Consider the following 12,857-nt stretch of genomic DNA (forward strand, 5'->3'; position numbering starts at 1 on the left):
TCTTGACCATCGTCCTGCCCTCCTCCCTCCTTCAGTCTCTAAACGCACTCCATGTTGGCACCCTCTAATGTCAGCTTCTGTGGCATTGCCAATTTTGATGCCTCAGTAAATGTGGACGCTCTTTTTTTTCTTTTTTTTTTTTGAAACGGAGTCTAGCGCTATCACCCAGGCTGGAGTGCAGTGGCACAATCTTGGCTCATTGCAACCTCCGCCTCCCGGGTTCAAGCGATTCTCCTGCCTCAACCTCCCAAGTAGCTGGGATTACAGGCGCACGCCACCATGCCTGGCTAATTTTTGTATTTTTGGTAGAGATGGGGTTTCACTCTGTTGGCCAGGCTGGTCTTGAACTTCTGACCCCATGATCCGCCCACCTTGGCCTCCCAAAGTACTGGGATTACAGGCGTGAGCCACTGCGCCTGGCCATGTGGAGGTGCTTTAAGAGTCAAGAGCAAGGCATTTGCCCCATTTTCTCTCTCTTTGGTACTTAGCATGTTGCTAAGCATATAAGTTACTATTCATTTAGGTGAGGAGCCCGTAATTGTTTGGTCCCTGTCAAAAGGTAAATAAGTCTCATTACTTTTAATATTTTTGGACTCAGCAGGAAAAGCCCTAGAGGCAAAAAAATTTAAGTTCTATAGTAAAATATTTTGTATTATCTATCTTGAAATTTTTATCAAAACCTCTAGTAAGTTTTTTCTGGCTATATAATTAATAAATGCAAATAATTCAGAGATAGTATCCTCTTATAAAATTTGGCAGGTAAGAAAAATGGAAGTACAGTAATTCTGAATTGGAACAGAATTGCTATTGACAAATTTTAAAGGCTCATAGTTATATAGATACTTTATACCATAATATGTCTTCACTTAATAAATTTCTTAAGTGTAAACAACTGGTATTAAATTTTGGAATAATACTACTTAATTGTAGTCAGCAGTCTTCTTGGAAAGTTGTTATAGAGCTGTTGTTTTCATTATTTATAGTTTCTTAATTACAGGAGGGAATAACTGGGTAGAATAAGTATACTACAGTATTAAGTTCCTGTTTATGAAAACCTCTTACTTTCTTCTGAATAATAAATACCACTTTTTTGAACAGAAACCTCCTATCTTATTCTTGCTTGTTTTGTATTGTACTACCAATATAAATGTTTTCAGAGACCTTTTATGGATGATGATTAGATGAATTTTGGGAAACAGGAAGTTTATTTTGCTTATACAGGCCATTGTTGGATTTTTTGATCATGCAGTTTTTGATAGAATGTGGTCTCAGTGGGCAGGATTCCTTTAGGAGAGTTTTAAAGCCCCCTGCAGTATGTTTGATAACTTTTGCTCTGTGTTTGCACCCCTTGCTGTGTCTTTTCATGCTTAGAACATTATGAATATTACTGAACTGCTGTCATCTGAGTGGACTGCGACACTGTCAAAAGGAAAGAGGTAAAGAAGATGAGCCTTGGGATCTGTGAGTGGTGGTTACTAAGAGCGGAGGAGTGTGGGGTGCTGCTGAGCTTGGGGAAGCCCACATATTTCGGCACAGAAACTCCCTAGGGCACGAAACTGGATCACCAAGACAACATAGGATGAGTGTCAGTGAAACAAACAAAAGGAAAGAGGTTTTTTTTAAGCATTAAGAATGAAGGAATTATTACTGTTTTTAGAGATAGAGTCTCGTTCTGTCACCCAGGCTGGAGTGCAGCGGCATGGTCATAGTTCACTGTAATCTTGAACTCCTGGGCTCAAGCGATCCTCCCATCTCAGCCTCCTGAGTAGCTGGAACTACCATGCCTGGCTAATTTTTTTTATTTTTTATTTTGTGTAGAGATGAAGGTCTTACTATGAGCCCAGGCTAGTTTTGAACTCCTGGCCTCGAGTGGTCTTCCCACCTTGGCCTCCCAAAGTGTTGGGATTACAGGCGTGAGCCACCATGCCTGGCCAGAAAGAATTACTGTTGGCTTTTTCACATGTAAAACTCTGTGAGATAATATCTCAATCTTTATAAGTAAGTAAAAATTAAAGATGGGAGAATTTCAGTAACCTGTGATGGTTACACAGCTAGTAAGCAGTTGATGTAGAACCTGGAGCACAGGTCTTGCTGATTCCATAACTATGTTGTTTCCTCTTTACTACGTTGTACATGTATGCGAGACCATAGGGAAGAAGAGATTAGTCGCAGACAAATGATTAAGTGTTACACAGAAGGCAAGGGAACACATCACTTTAGATATTCTCGATTTTGCGTTTTCTTCCAGGGTTTGTGCAGCAGTATGTTTTGAAAAATAACAAACAAAACACCTAAAACCAGTTCTTTGGTTATTCCCTGTTTGGATACAGTATTAGACATTTTTCTAAGACAGGAGATTATCATAACAGGTTGCCGAGCTGCTTTTATTTTAAACAGCATAATTATCGATGAAACAGATAGTGCTGAAAGTAAACAATCTGTTTCAGGATTTTAAAGTTTTACAGTACATCGACTGTGTCTTTCAATTGCTCCTAAAATTGTGACATAGGGCTTCTATCCCCCTATTTAATTTGGTTGAGGAAGGGTTAAAGTTTCAGAGTGCAGAAACCTTTTAAGGAACAGGGTAGGTAATGGTTGTATACAATATCAATCATGCAAAATTGTGAAAACATTCATCTTCCATTTCATGTAATGGGAGACCTCTGGTAGCAAATATGCTCTTGTTGCAGTCTCTCACCACAATTAATTATAAGAAAATCTGGAGAAAGATATTTAAGTGGGAATGATAGATGTAATAGTTCTCTGCAGGTAGTGACATCTTTACATTTTACAGTTTAAGTAGTGTAAGCATTTAGTTTCTTTTGCTAAGCTTGTGCTTCCAGGTGTGTGGAAAGCCAACATTTTCCCTCTGGCGTCATCTCTTTATCTACTACAATTAATACTTAATGTTCCTATGATTTTTTTTGAGACAGGGTCTTACTCTGTCACCCAGGCTGGAGTTCAGTGGTGCGATCATGGCTCAAGCAATCTTTCCCACTCAGCTTCCCCAGTAGCTGCGAATTCAGATGCGTCCCACCACACCTAGCTAATTTTTTGTATTTTTTGTTTCACTTTGTTGCCCAGGCTGGTCTCAAACTCCTGGGCTCAAGCGATCTACCTGCCTCAGACTCCCAAAGTGCTGGGATTAACACGCCTGAGCCACCACATCTTGCCATGTTTTTATGATTTATTTACTTCTGATATCACCCTTTTAGATCTATGTGCTGTGTTCCCTTTCCTCGCTTCCTTCCCGGCACACAGAGGACCGACAGGGCTGACTCAGGGCACAGGGCTGGCACCCTCCGCCACTGTGTGCCAGCAGTCTTCAGACACTACCTTTGGTGACTTCTCTTCCCTCCTGGACTACCCTTCTGTCTCATTTGAACCTGTTATAAATGTGAAAGTGGGAGTGGGAAGAGCAGCCGGGGGCTTCTTAAGATTTGCGGAGGATGTTAGAACCATGATGGCCATATGTGCAGAGTAAAAAATTGAGGAGCTTACTCTGACAGATTTAAATGTACTTATGAGTATTTTAAATAAACTATCCCAAAAAATCCAGAACAGTGGCCATGTAATTTGTAGAACCAACATTCTTAGTGTCTTCTTGTAACCTGTTAAACAGATGGATACAGTAAGTGTATCTTGATAGGGAGTTGTGGGGTGACTTTTGCTAATATAAATTAGAGAAATAATACATTTATTCTACTTAGATGTTACTTTAACTACTTCACCTTTCAAATATAAGCCAAAACCAAACTTGTAAATTTTCCTTAGACATTGATGAAGAACTTTGTTCAAACATGGTTGAATTTCAACAGGATCGCTTAGTAACTGAACCAAGGATTACGTTGGCTTCCTCATCGGCCCCCAGTCCAGTCTCCTGCTTTCTCACAGTGGGGGTAGTGGTGGTGGGGTGTGTGTGGAGAGGGCTAGCACCTGAACACGAGTGAGTAAAAGTCGGGGTTATATCAGTCACCTGGGTTTCTCATCTGTGTTGGCCTTTTCTTCCTCCTCCCTTTACCGCCCTGTACTGGATATTATCAGTCTTTTTATTTTTTAACAGTCTGTAAAGTTAAGAAATTTTCATTGTTTTAATGTGCATTATATTGCAGTTCACTGGAGCGTCTCTCCCTGTAGATACTGATTCATTGCATTGTTTGTGGATGTGTTCATAGCTCCGCTGGCTACAAGCTGCTTGACATGCTTTAGCTCTGTGTGGTATTCAGAAAGCAGCTGACGCTTTGATAAAGACTTGGTCAGTTTTATTTATCTTTCATGTGTATATTTCTTTTTCTTTTCAGTTGCTGATCATCTGGGCTGTGATCCACAAACCCGGTTCTTTGTCCCTCCTAATATCAAACAGTGGATTGCCTTGCTGCAGAGGGGAAACTGCACATTTAAAGAGAAAATATCACGGGCTGCTTTCCACAATGCAGTTGCTGTAGTCATCTACAATAATAAATCCAAAGAGGAGCCGGTTACCATGACTCACCCAGGTAAACAAAGCATGGGGGCTGTTGGTTTTGTTTTTCTTCTTAGAAATCATTGCTTTATAGGTAAGCGTTCTGCCTCTGCTGAAGCCATGTAATTTCCAACATAATCCTATTAGTATTGCCATTTGTTCTTTGGGATACATGTTTTTTCCCCATAGTTGAATTTCTTCTTCTTCATAAGTAATGATGACAGCAGTTCGTACAACTTGGACTTACTAAATCACCGGCTGTGATTAAATCCTTAGTTGTTTTGCGTTTCTACATTTTGCTTACTAACTTCGACAAATAATGTATTTGATTTGGAATCATTCACCCAGGTTATGTCATGGATTCTCAAGGATTACCTGTCTGGGAAGGATTCTCTTTTCATCAGGATGAATGTTGAAACTGACGTAGTAATTCATACAATTTCAGTAGTAACAATGCTTCTTTATTTCTTCTGGAAGCAGTCAGGGTATTTCTAGTTGTTTAATAACAATAGTTGCAGTTTATTGAGCACTTACTATATAAATGCCAAGCGCTGTGTGATGAGTTTTTTAAATATGTTTTTTAGACAGTTCTTACAGTAACCATGCGTGATGTAGGTTCTCTCTCATCTTACAGACTAGGAAGGGGACTGAAAGAGGTAAGGGCCAACAGAAGAGGGCTCACACCCCAGTTTTGTTGATGTTCTGTTAGTTTCACCACTCTGTCTCCTTAAGTTGAAATCTAGATAAAATTTAGTTTTGCATTCATGAGAATTTTAGAGTTTGACTTATTTAAAGAACTAACTTTTCATCGTGTAGTTTTTACATAATGACTTTTAGCAAGTTTCTTGCAAAGACTTGCCCACCTTAACTGAGAGTCATTGGTACTTCCCTGCACATCTTGATAGAATGGTGCAGGTGGATTTAGACTTTAGTGCCCTCTGACTTGTTGTCTTCCTTTCAAACTAAGCCTTTTAGAAGTAAGATTACTTTGGAAGGCTAAGGTGGGCGGATCACTTGAGGTCAGGAGTTTGAGACCACCCTGGTTAACGTGCTGAAACCCCTGTCTTTACTAAAAATTTAAAAATTAGCTGGGCATGGTGGAGGGCACCTGTAATCCCAGCTGCTGAGGCTGAGACAGGAGAATTGCTTGAGCCTGGGAGGTGGAGCTTGCAGTGAGCCGAGATCACGCTGCAGCACTCCAGCCTGGGTGACAGAGCAAGACTCCATCTCAAAAAAAAAAAGAAAGAAGATAAGTAAGGTATATTTTTTCCAATCGCAAAAGTAACGCATGCTTATTGTACAAAAACTGAAACTAAAGAAAAACACAAAGAGTGAAATAAAATGTGTGATTTTTCACTATCCAGAGATCACTGGGGTCGTGTAACTTTTAATTTATTCAGGGAAACCAAAAGAAAATTAAGGAACAGTTTAATTTAGCTGGACATCTGTGTGGAAACATGGGGCTCAGGAGGGTAGTTTTTCTGCCGGGTTTCAGAGCAGGTGCCGGTTTGGTTTCCTCAGTTGTCTCAGAGGGAAGAAAAACTGTTTAAAAATTTGGGCCTAATGTAACTTATCTTCATTCCATGCTGATTTCTTCTTTACTTAAAACACGAGAAAAATGAATAGGGAGAAATTCAGCTGAGCAAAATGAATTTTTCTTTCTTATTAATGTTGTTTTACTTACACAGAACCTCAGAGAAGTAGCTAAAATGAGAGTCTTTTAATAAAAGTATGAGAAGATCTGGGAATTATAAGAGGGAATTGAAATCTTAAAAAAAATTTAAATTACTTGTATTTAAAAAGGACGGGAAGCCTGTATCAATGCAGCATTTCCCATCCGTGCTCCTTGAAATGTTAGTATGTTTAGATATGTTCCTAGAGGACTCATGGGGACACAAAGTTTCAGAAAATCCTTGAAACGTAGTCCACATCTAGGGGCTCCTAGTGCTTATTAACATTTCTGGGTCTCTGAGAAGTCTTAAAGAATCTGTTTTGGCTGGTCGTGGTGGCTCACACCTGTAATCTAAGAACTTTGGGAAATACTAGGTTAATCAAAGTAAAACATAAAACAGGCTTTTTTTTTTTTTTTTGAGACAAGGTCTAACTGTTGCCCAGGATGCAGTGCAGTGGTACGATCACTGCTCCCTGAGCCTGGGGAAGACAAGGTAGGAGGGTTGCTTGAGCCCAGGAGTTCAAGACCAGCCTGGGCAACATAGGGAGACCCCATCTCTACAAAAAATACAAAAATTAGCCGGGTGTAATGGTGCATGCCCGTAGTCCCAGCTACTTGGGAGGCTTAGGTGAGAGGATTTCCTGAACCTGGGGAAGTTGAGACTGCAGTGAGCCGTGATCACACCACTGCACTGCATCCTGGCGACAGAGTTAGAACCTGTCTCAAAAACAAACACAAAACTAAACAAAAAACCTGTTTTATTTTGATTAATCTAGTGTTTCCCAAACCTATTTGACCATGTAACTCTTTTTATCACAGACGAGTGTTTAACAGCACCAATTAAAGAAATGCAGGGGTATAGTTTGAGGATATATTCTTAGGAAATGGAAGCTTTGTAAGGCAAACAGTGGAGGTGTACATAAGAGCAATAGGAAATGGCCTTAGGTTGTGATTAGGTTCATAGACACTTAGAAAAAGTAATGTGGGAAACTAAACTGGGTAAATTGGTACGACACTTTGGAGAGAAATTTGGCATTGTCCGGTGTAGTTAAAAGAATCTGCACACTGTGATCGGTAATTCCACCCCTAGAGACACACTCTACTTTTCAAGCTTTAAAACTTTAATGTGCATCTCGGAATCTTGTTAAAATGCAAATTCTGATTCAGTAAGTCTGGAATATGGCCCAACAGCCTGTATTATTACCAAGTTTCTCGGTGACACTGATGTTGCTGGTCTACAGATCTTGCTTGGAGAAAGAAGGCAGTGAAGAAAGGAAACCTAGGTTTTAGTCCCAAATTTTCCGCTGACATGCTCTGAGACACAGGCCACGTTGCCTCCTGGGTGGGGGTTGGAGTATAGAGGCCTTCTATAAGGCCCCTTGTGACTCTCAGTCTAGACTCTGTGGAAGGCCATGGATCCCTGTGGTGGACACAACCGCCGTTTCCCCGTCTCTCACATTTCCCCTCCAACCACGTGGGAGCCAATGGGTAGATGTCATATATTTACACAAGCACCGATAGCCTCTCTATCCTTCTTTACACCCTGTTACTCTTGCACTTGTGCACGGACAACGTGTATGAGAGTATTACAGCATTGTAACAGCAGGTTATTGAAAACACCTGTATCTGTCGTAGGAGCCTGGGTTAATTGTGGCATGTTTATGCAGCAGTTAACTGTCAGTGAATTAAAGCTACATGTATTACATAAGTCTCCCAAACACAGTAAGTTATAGAAGAATATTTAGAGTGAGATATCATTTGAATAAAATTAAAATGCAAAACATTTTAATTAAGTAATTAAGTAATTTAAGAGCATGTATATAGGTATAAACTAAGAAAAACATACATAAGATTAATAAATACAAAATTTAGGATAATGGTTGTCTCTGGAGAGGGAAGAAAGGAAATAGGATCATAGAGAAGTAAATGTATCTATAATGTTTTATTTATTAAGCTGAGTGTGTGGGTAGACAGATATTTATTATATTCTTTGTAATTTTTGCTTATTTGAAATATTTCAAAATAATCATTAGAGAAAAACTTTGTAAAATATTTATAAGGTACCATTAAAATAATAGAGAAGTAGGGGTAGCACTCCCGGTAAAGACCAAGTGAAGAGACCAGCAAATCCTCTTCCAAAAAAGCACCTAAAAAACTGGACAGAATTGACAAAACAGCCATTTCAGTGTTTTGGATGTCAATGAAGGGACAATAATCTGAGACACATTTATGCTTTGGAAAACTTCTAGACCTCAGGTAAGAGCAATGGAGATTTGTGGTTTAGCAGGGTGCTGCTTCCCAAGCTTCCCAAGCTGTGCGGTATGGAGTTTCTGCCCGTGTGGAGCAGGCTGCAAGGACTGGCAGTTTCTGTCTGCAGTGGTGGGTGACACCAGTGTCCAGTGTCACTGTCTGTGGAGGTGACTTCACAGAGGCAGGCTACCACAGGAGAGCCAGTGACTGGGCAGTTCCTAGGAAACCAGTCTTATTAAAAAGGAGGAGGAAAAAGAACATAGCACAAGAAGAAACTGAGTGGACACGTCGTGGTTGCACATCACAGTGAAAATAGATTTCATGTGTTTAACCCAGCCTGTTACTAAACAAAAGTGAACAATCAGACAAGGCAGCACCACCAACTTTAAGGGGGAAAATATCAGAATCTAGGGTTGCTACAATGTATTGTCTAAAATGTTCACTTTTCAACAGTTTATAAGACATACAAAATATAGAGATGTCTGACTCATACTCAGGAAAACAAAAGTCTATAGAAACTGCCTGTGAGTGTTCCCAGATAGTAGATTTAGCAGAGAAAAGCTTCAAAGCAATTAATTTAAATATGTTCAGAGACCAAAGGAAACTGTATTCAAAGAAATAAAGTATGACAATAATGAATGGCAGCAATGAGACAACAAATAGAGATTCTCAGTAAAGAACATAAAAATTATATAAAAGAGCTGAGCCAGACAGACATTCTGGAATTGGAGAGTACAATTTTGGAAATGGAGAATTCACTAGAGGCCTTCAACAGCAGATTCGAAATAGCAGAGGGAAGAATCCATTGAAGGAAAATGAAGAGAGCCTCAGATGCCTGTGGGACACTATCAGGCACACCAACATGTATCAGAGACCCAGGATATACAAAGCAAAAAATGACAGAGTGGGAAGGAGAAACAGACATTTCAACCATTATAGTTGGAGATTTTAATACCCTACTCTTAGTAATTGATAGAATAGCTAGATAGAAAATTAGTAGGCATACAGAAAACTTGACCAACACTATTAACCAACTTGACCTAGCCAACATATGTAGTACATTCTACGTACTGACTGGAGTACGCATTGATTTCAAGCACACATGGAACATTCTCTAGGAGAGACCATATGGTTGGCTATAAAACAAGTCTGAATATATTTTCAAAGCCTGAAACTGTACAAAGTACATTCTTCAACCACAACTAAAGAAGAAAATCTGGGAAATTCCCAAGTATTTGAAATTAAGCAACACACATCTAAATAACACATGGGTCCAATAAAAATATCAAAAGGAAAATTTAAAAACGTTTGGAACCAAATGAAAAGGAAAACACATCAGCATTTGTAGGATACTAGGAAAGCAGTTCTTAGATGAAAGTTAGTAGCTTTAAATACCTAGGTCAGTAAACAAAGATCTAGAATCATTAAACTAAGTTTTGCCTTTAGAAACTATAAAAAGAGGAACAAACAAAACCCCAAACCAGTAGAACAAAGGAGTTAATAAAGATTAGAGGAGAAATAAGTGAGACAGAAAAGTCGTAGAGAAAGTCAATGAAACCCAAAAGTTGGTTCTTTGGAACTATCAATAAAATTGACAAACCTTTAGATAGAGTGACCAACAATAAAAAAGAAGGCAGTTTACCAAAACCACAACTAAAAAAGGACATCACTATTGGCTCTACAGAAACTTAAAGGATTATAAACGAATATTGTGAACAACTTTATGGTAACTATAACTATGTCTGGGGTCCCCATGACCATCCACAGGTTCAGTGACTCACTAGGAGGACTCACAGGACTCACCACATAGTCACACTCACAGTGAGTCACTTTTATCAGGTAATGGTGGAAATCCTCTCCAAATCCATGTTCCCAGATGCCACCCAAGGGCCAACATTGTTAGCAGGCCTTTTGAAGGATAGTAGTTCAAACCTGCTATGTTTACTTTTTTCTCTATACTGACAAATTAGACACCTTGAATAAAATGAACAAATTCCTAAAAATATACACATTGTCAAAATTGACTGAAGAAAAAATAGCAAATCTGAGTAGACCTATAATAGGTAAGAAATCTTGACCGGGCACGGCGGCTCACGCCTGGAATCCCAGCACTGTGGGAGGCCGAGGTGGGTGGATCACGAGGTCAGGAGATCGAGACCATCCTGGCTAACATGGTGAAACCCCATCTCTACTAAAAATACAAAAAATTAGCCGAGCGAGGTGGCAGGCACCTGTAGTCCCACCCACTTGGGAGGCTGAGGGAGGAGAATGGCGTGAACCCAGAAGGCGGAGCTTGCAGTGAGCCGAGATCGCACCACTGCACTCCAGCCTGGGCGACAGAGCAAGACTGTCTCAAAAAAAAAAAAAAAAAAAAAAAAGAAATTGAATTGGGGATTAAATCTCTTCCCATGAAATTCACTGGTTTAGTCTGTCAAATATTTAAAGAAAAAATAATTCTAATCCATCACAAACTTTCAGAAAATAGAGAACATTTCCCAACTTACTCTGTGGAGCCAGTTTTTACCTTCGTATCAAAGCCAAACAAAGATATCCATGAAAACTATATACCAATATCCCTTATGAATGTAGGCACAAAAATTCTTTTAAAGTTATTAACAAATAGAATCTAGTAACATATAAAATGGATTAGATTCATTACCCCAGAAGTGGGATATATAGTTTTGTTTTGTTTTTTTACATCTGAAAAATAAATAGAATAAATGAAAAAGCCAACTAACCATTTTCAGTAGGTGCAGAAAAAGCATTTGACAAAATCTCAGTACCTATCATGATTTAAAGAAAAAAAAAAAAAAGCTTTCAACACATTAGGAAACATCCTCAGCCTGATAAAGGGCGTCTATGAAAAAGTCACAGTTAACAGCATATTTGATGGTGAATGACTAACTGCTTTCTCCCTAAAATCAGGAACAAGCCAAGAATGTCCACTCTCATTCCTTGATTTCGACATTATACTTACTCAACATTTTTCTTGTGGTTTTAGCCATTGTAAATAGGGAAGAAAAAACTAAAAGGCATCCAGTTTGGAAAGGCAGAAATAAAATTCATTATTCACAGGTTATGTATGTAGAAAATCAGATAGAATTTATTAAAAAGCCACTAGATCTAATAAACAAGTCTAGAAAGAATGTAGAATACAAAGTCATTATACAAAAACCATTTGTATTTCTGTCTCTTTTTTTTTTTTTGAAGGCAGAGTCTCACTCTGTCGCCCATGCTGGAGTGCAGTGGCGCAATCTTGGCTCACGGCAGCCTCTGCCTCCTGGGTTCAAGTGAAAGTGATTCTCCTGCCTCAGCCTCCTCAGTAGCTGGGATTATAGGCACGCACCACCATGGTTTCACCATGTTGGCTGGGCTGCTCTCGAACTCCTGACCTCAAGTGACCTGCCCACCTCAGCTTTCCAAAGTGTTGGGATTACAGGTGTGAGCCACTGGGTCTGCCCAAAAGCCACTGTATTTGTATATGCTAGCTATGAACATTCCAAAAGTGAAATTAAGAAGAGTTCATTCTCAATAGCCTAAGAACAAAAACCTGTTAAAAAGAAATATAAGAATTGCACATTGAACCTACAAACATTACTGAGAGAGATTCAAGAAAATCTCAGCCAACTGTGGTAGCACATATCTGTAATCCCAACACTTTGGGAGGCCAAGGCGGGAGGATTTCTTGAGCCCAGGAGTTTAAAACCAGCCTGGGTAATGTAGGGGGACCCTGTCTCTACAAAAAAATAAAAAATAAATAGTGGTATGCACCTGTGGTCCCAGCTACTTGGGAGGCTGAGGTGGGAGGATCATTTGAGCCCAGAAGGCAGAGGTTGTGGTGAGCCCAGATGATGCTGCTGCACTCTTGGCTGGGCAACAGAGCGAGACCCTGTCTCAAAAAAAAAAACAAAAAAAAACAAAGAAAAAAAATCTGGATAAATGGAGAGACCTTTCCTATCCTTTGATTCCATTGTTCAATGTCAAGGTGGCAGTTATCTTAAAATTGATATATAAATTCCTTGTGGTGCATACCTATGCAAATCATAGCATGTGTTTTGTAGAAATTGATAAGCTGATCCTAAAATTATGTGGAAATGCAAAGTACCTAGAATAGCCAAAGCATTTTGGAAAAAGAACAGCATTAGAGGACTTACACTACTCCGTTCCACAACTTTAGTAACCAGGGTACTGTGGCAGTGGTAGAAGGATACGCATATAGATCAATGGATCCCAATTGAGAATCTAGAAATAAATATCTTTATGGTCAGTTCATTTTCAACCGAAGTGCCACGATCATTCAGTGAGGGAAGAACAGTCAGTCGTTCAAGCACTAGTGCTGAAACAATTGTTATCCATGTGCAAATTTAAAAAAAGAAGCCAGGCCTGGTGGCTTGTGCCTATAATGACAGCACTTTGGGAGGCTAAAGTGGGAAAATTGCTTGAGCCCAGGAGGTTGAGGCTGCAGTGAGCCAG

General features: G+C 39.5%; 1 protein-coding gene across 3 annotated transcripts in view; it reads left to right on the forward strand.

Annotated features, from left to right (window-relative positions):
• Positions 1-12,857, forward strand: part of RNF130 (ring finger protein 130) — a 110,287-nt gene that overhangs the window by 25,584 nt on the left and 71,846 nt on the right. For all 3 annotated transcript variants that reach the window (XM_037992580.2, XM_008015535.3, XM_008015537.3), the window contains exon 2: positions 4,302-4,496. In XM_037992580.2, the coding sequence (XP_037848508.2) occupies positions 4,302-4,496 (195 nt within the window). The remainder of the gene's footprint in view (positions 1-4,301; positions 4,497-12,857) is intronic.

This window comes from Chlorocebus sabaeus, chromosome 23 (genome assembly GCF_047675955.1).
Source record: "Chlorocebus sabaeus isolate Y175 chromosome 23, mChlSab1.0.hap1, whole genome shotgun sequence".
Lineage (NCBI taxonomy): Eukaryota > Metazoa > Chordata > Mammalia > Primates > Cercopithecidae > Chlorocebus > Chlorocebus sabaeus.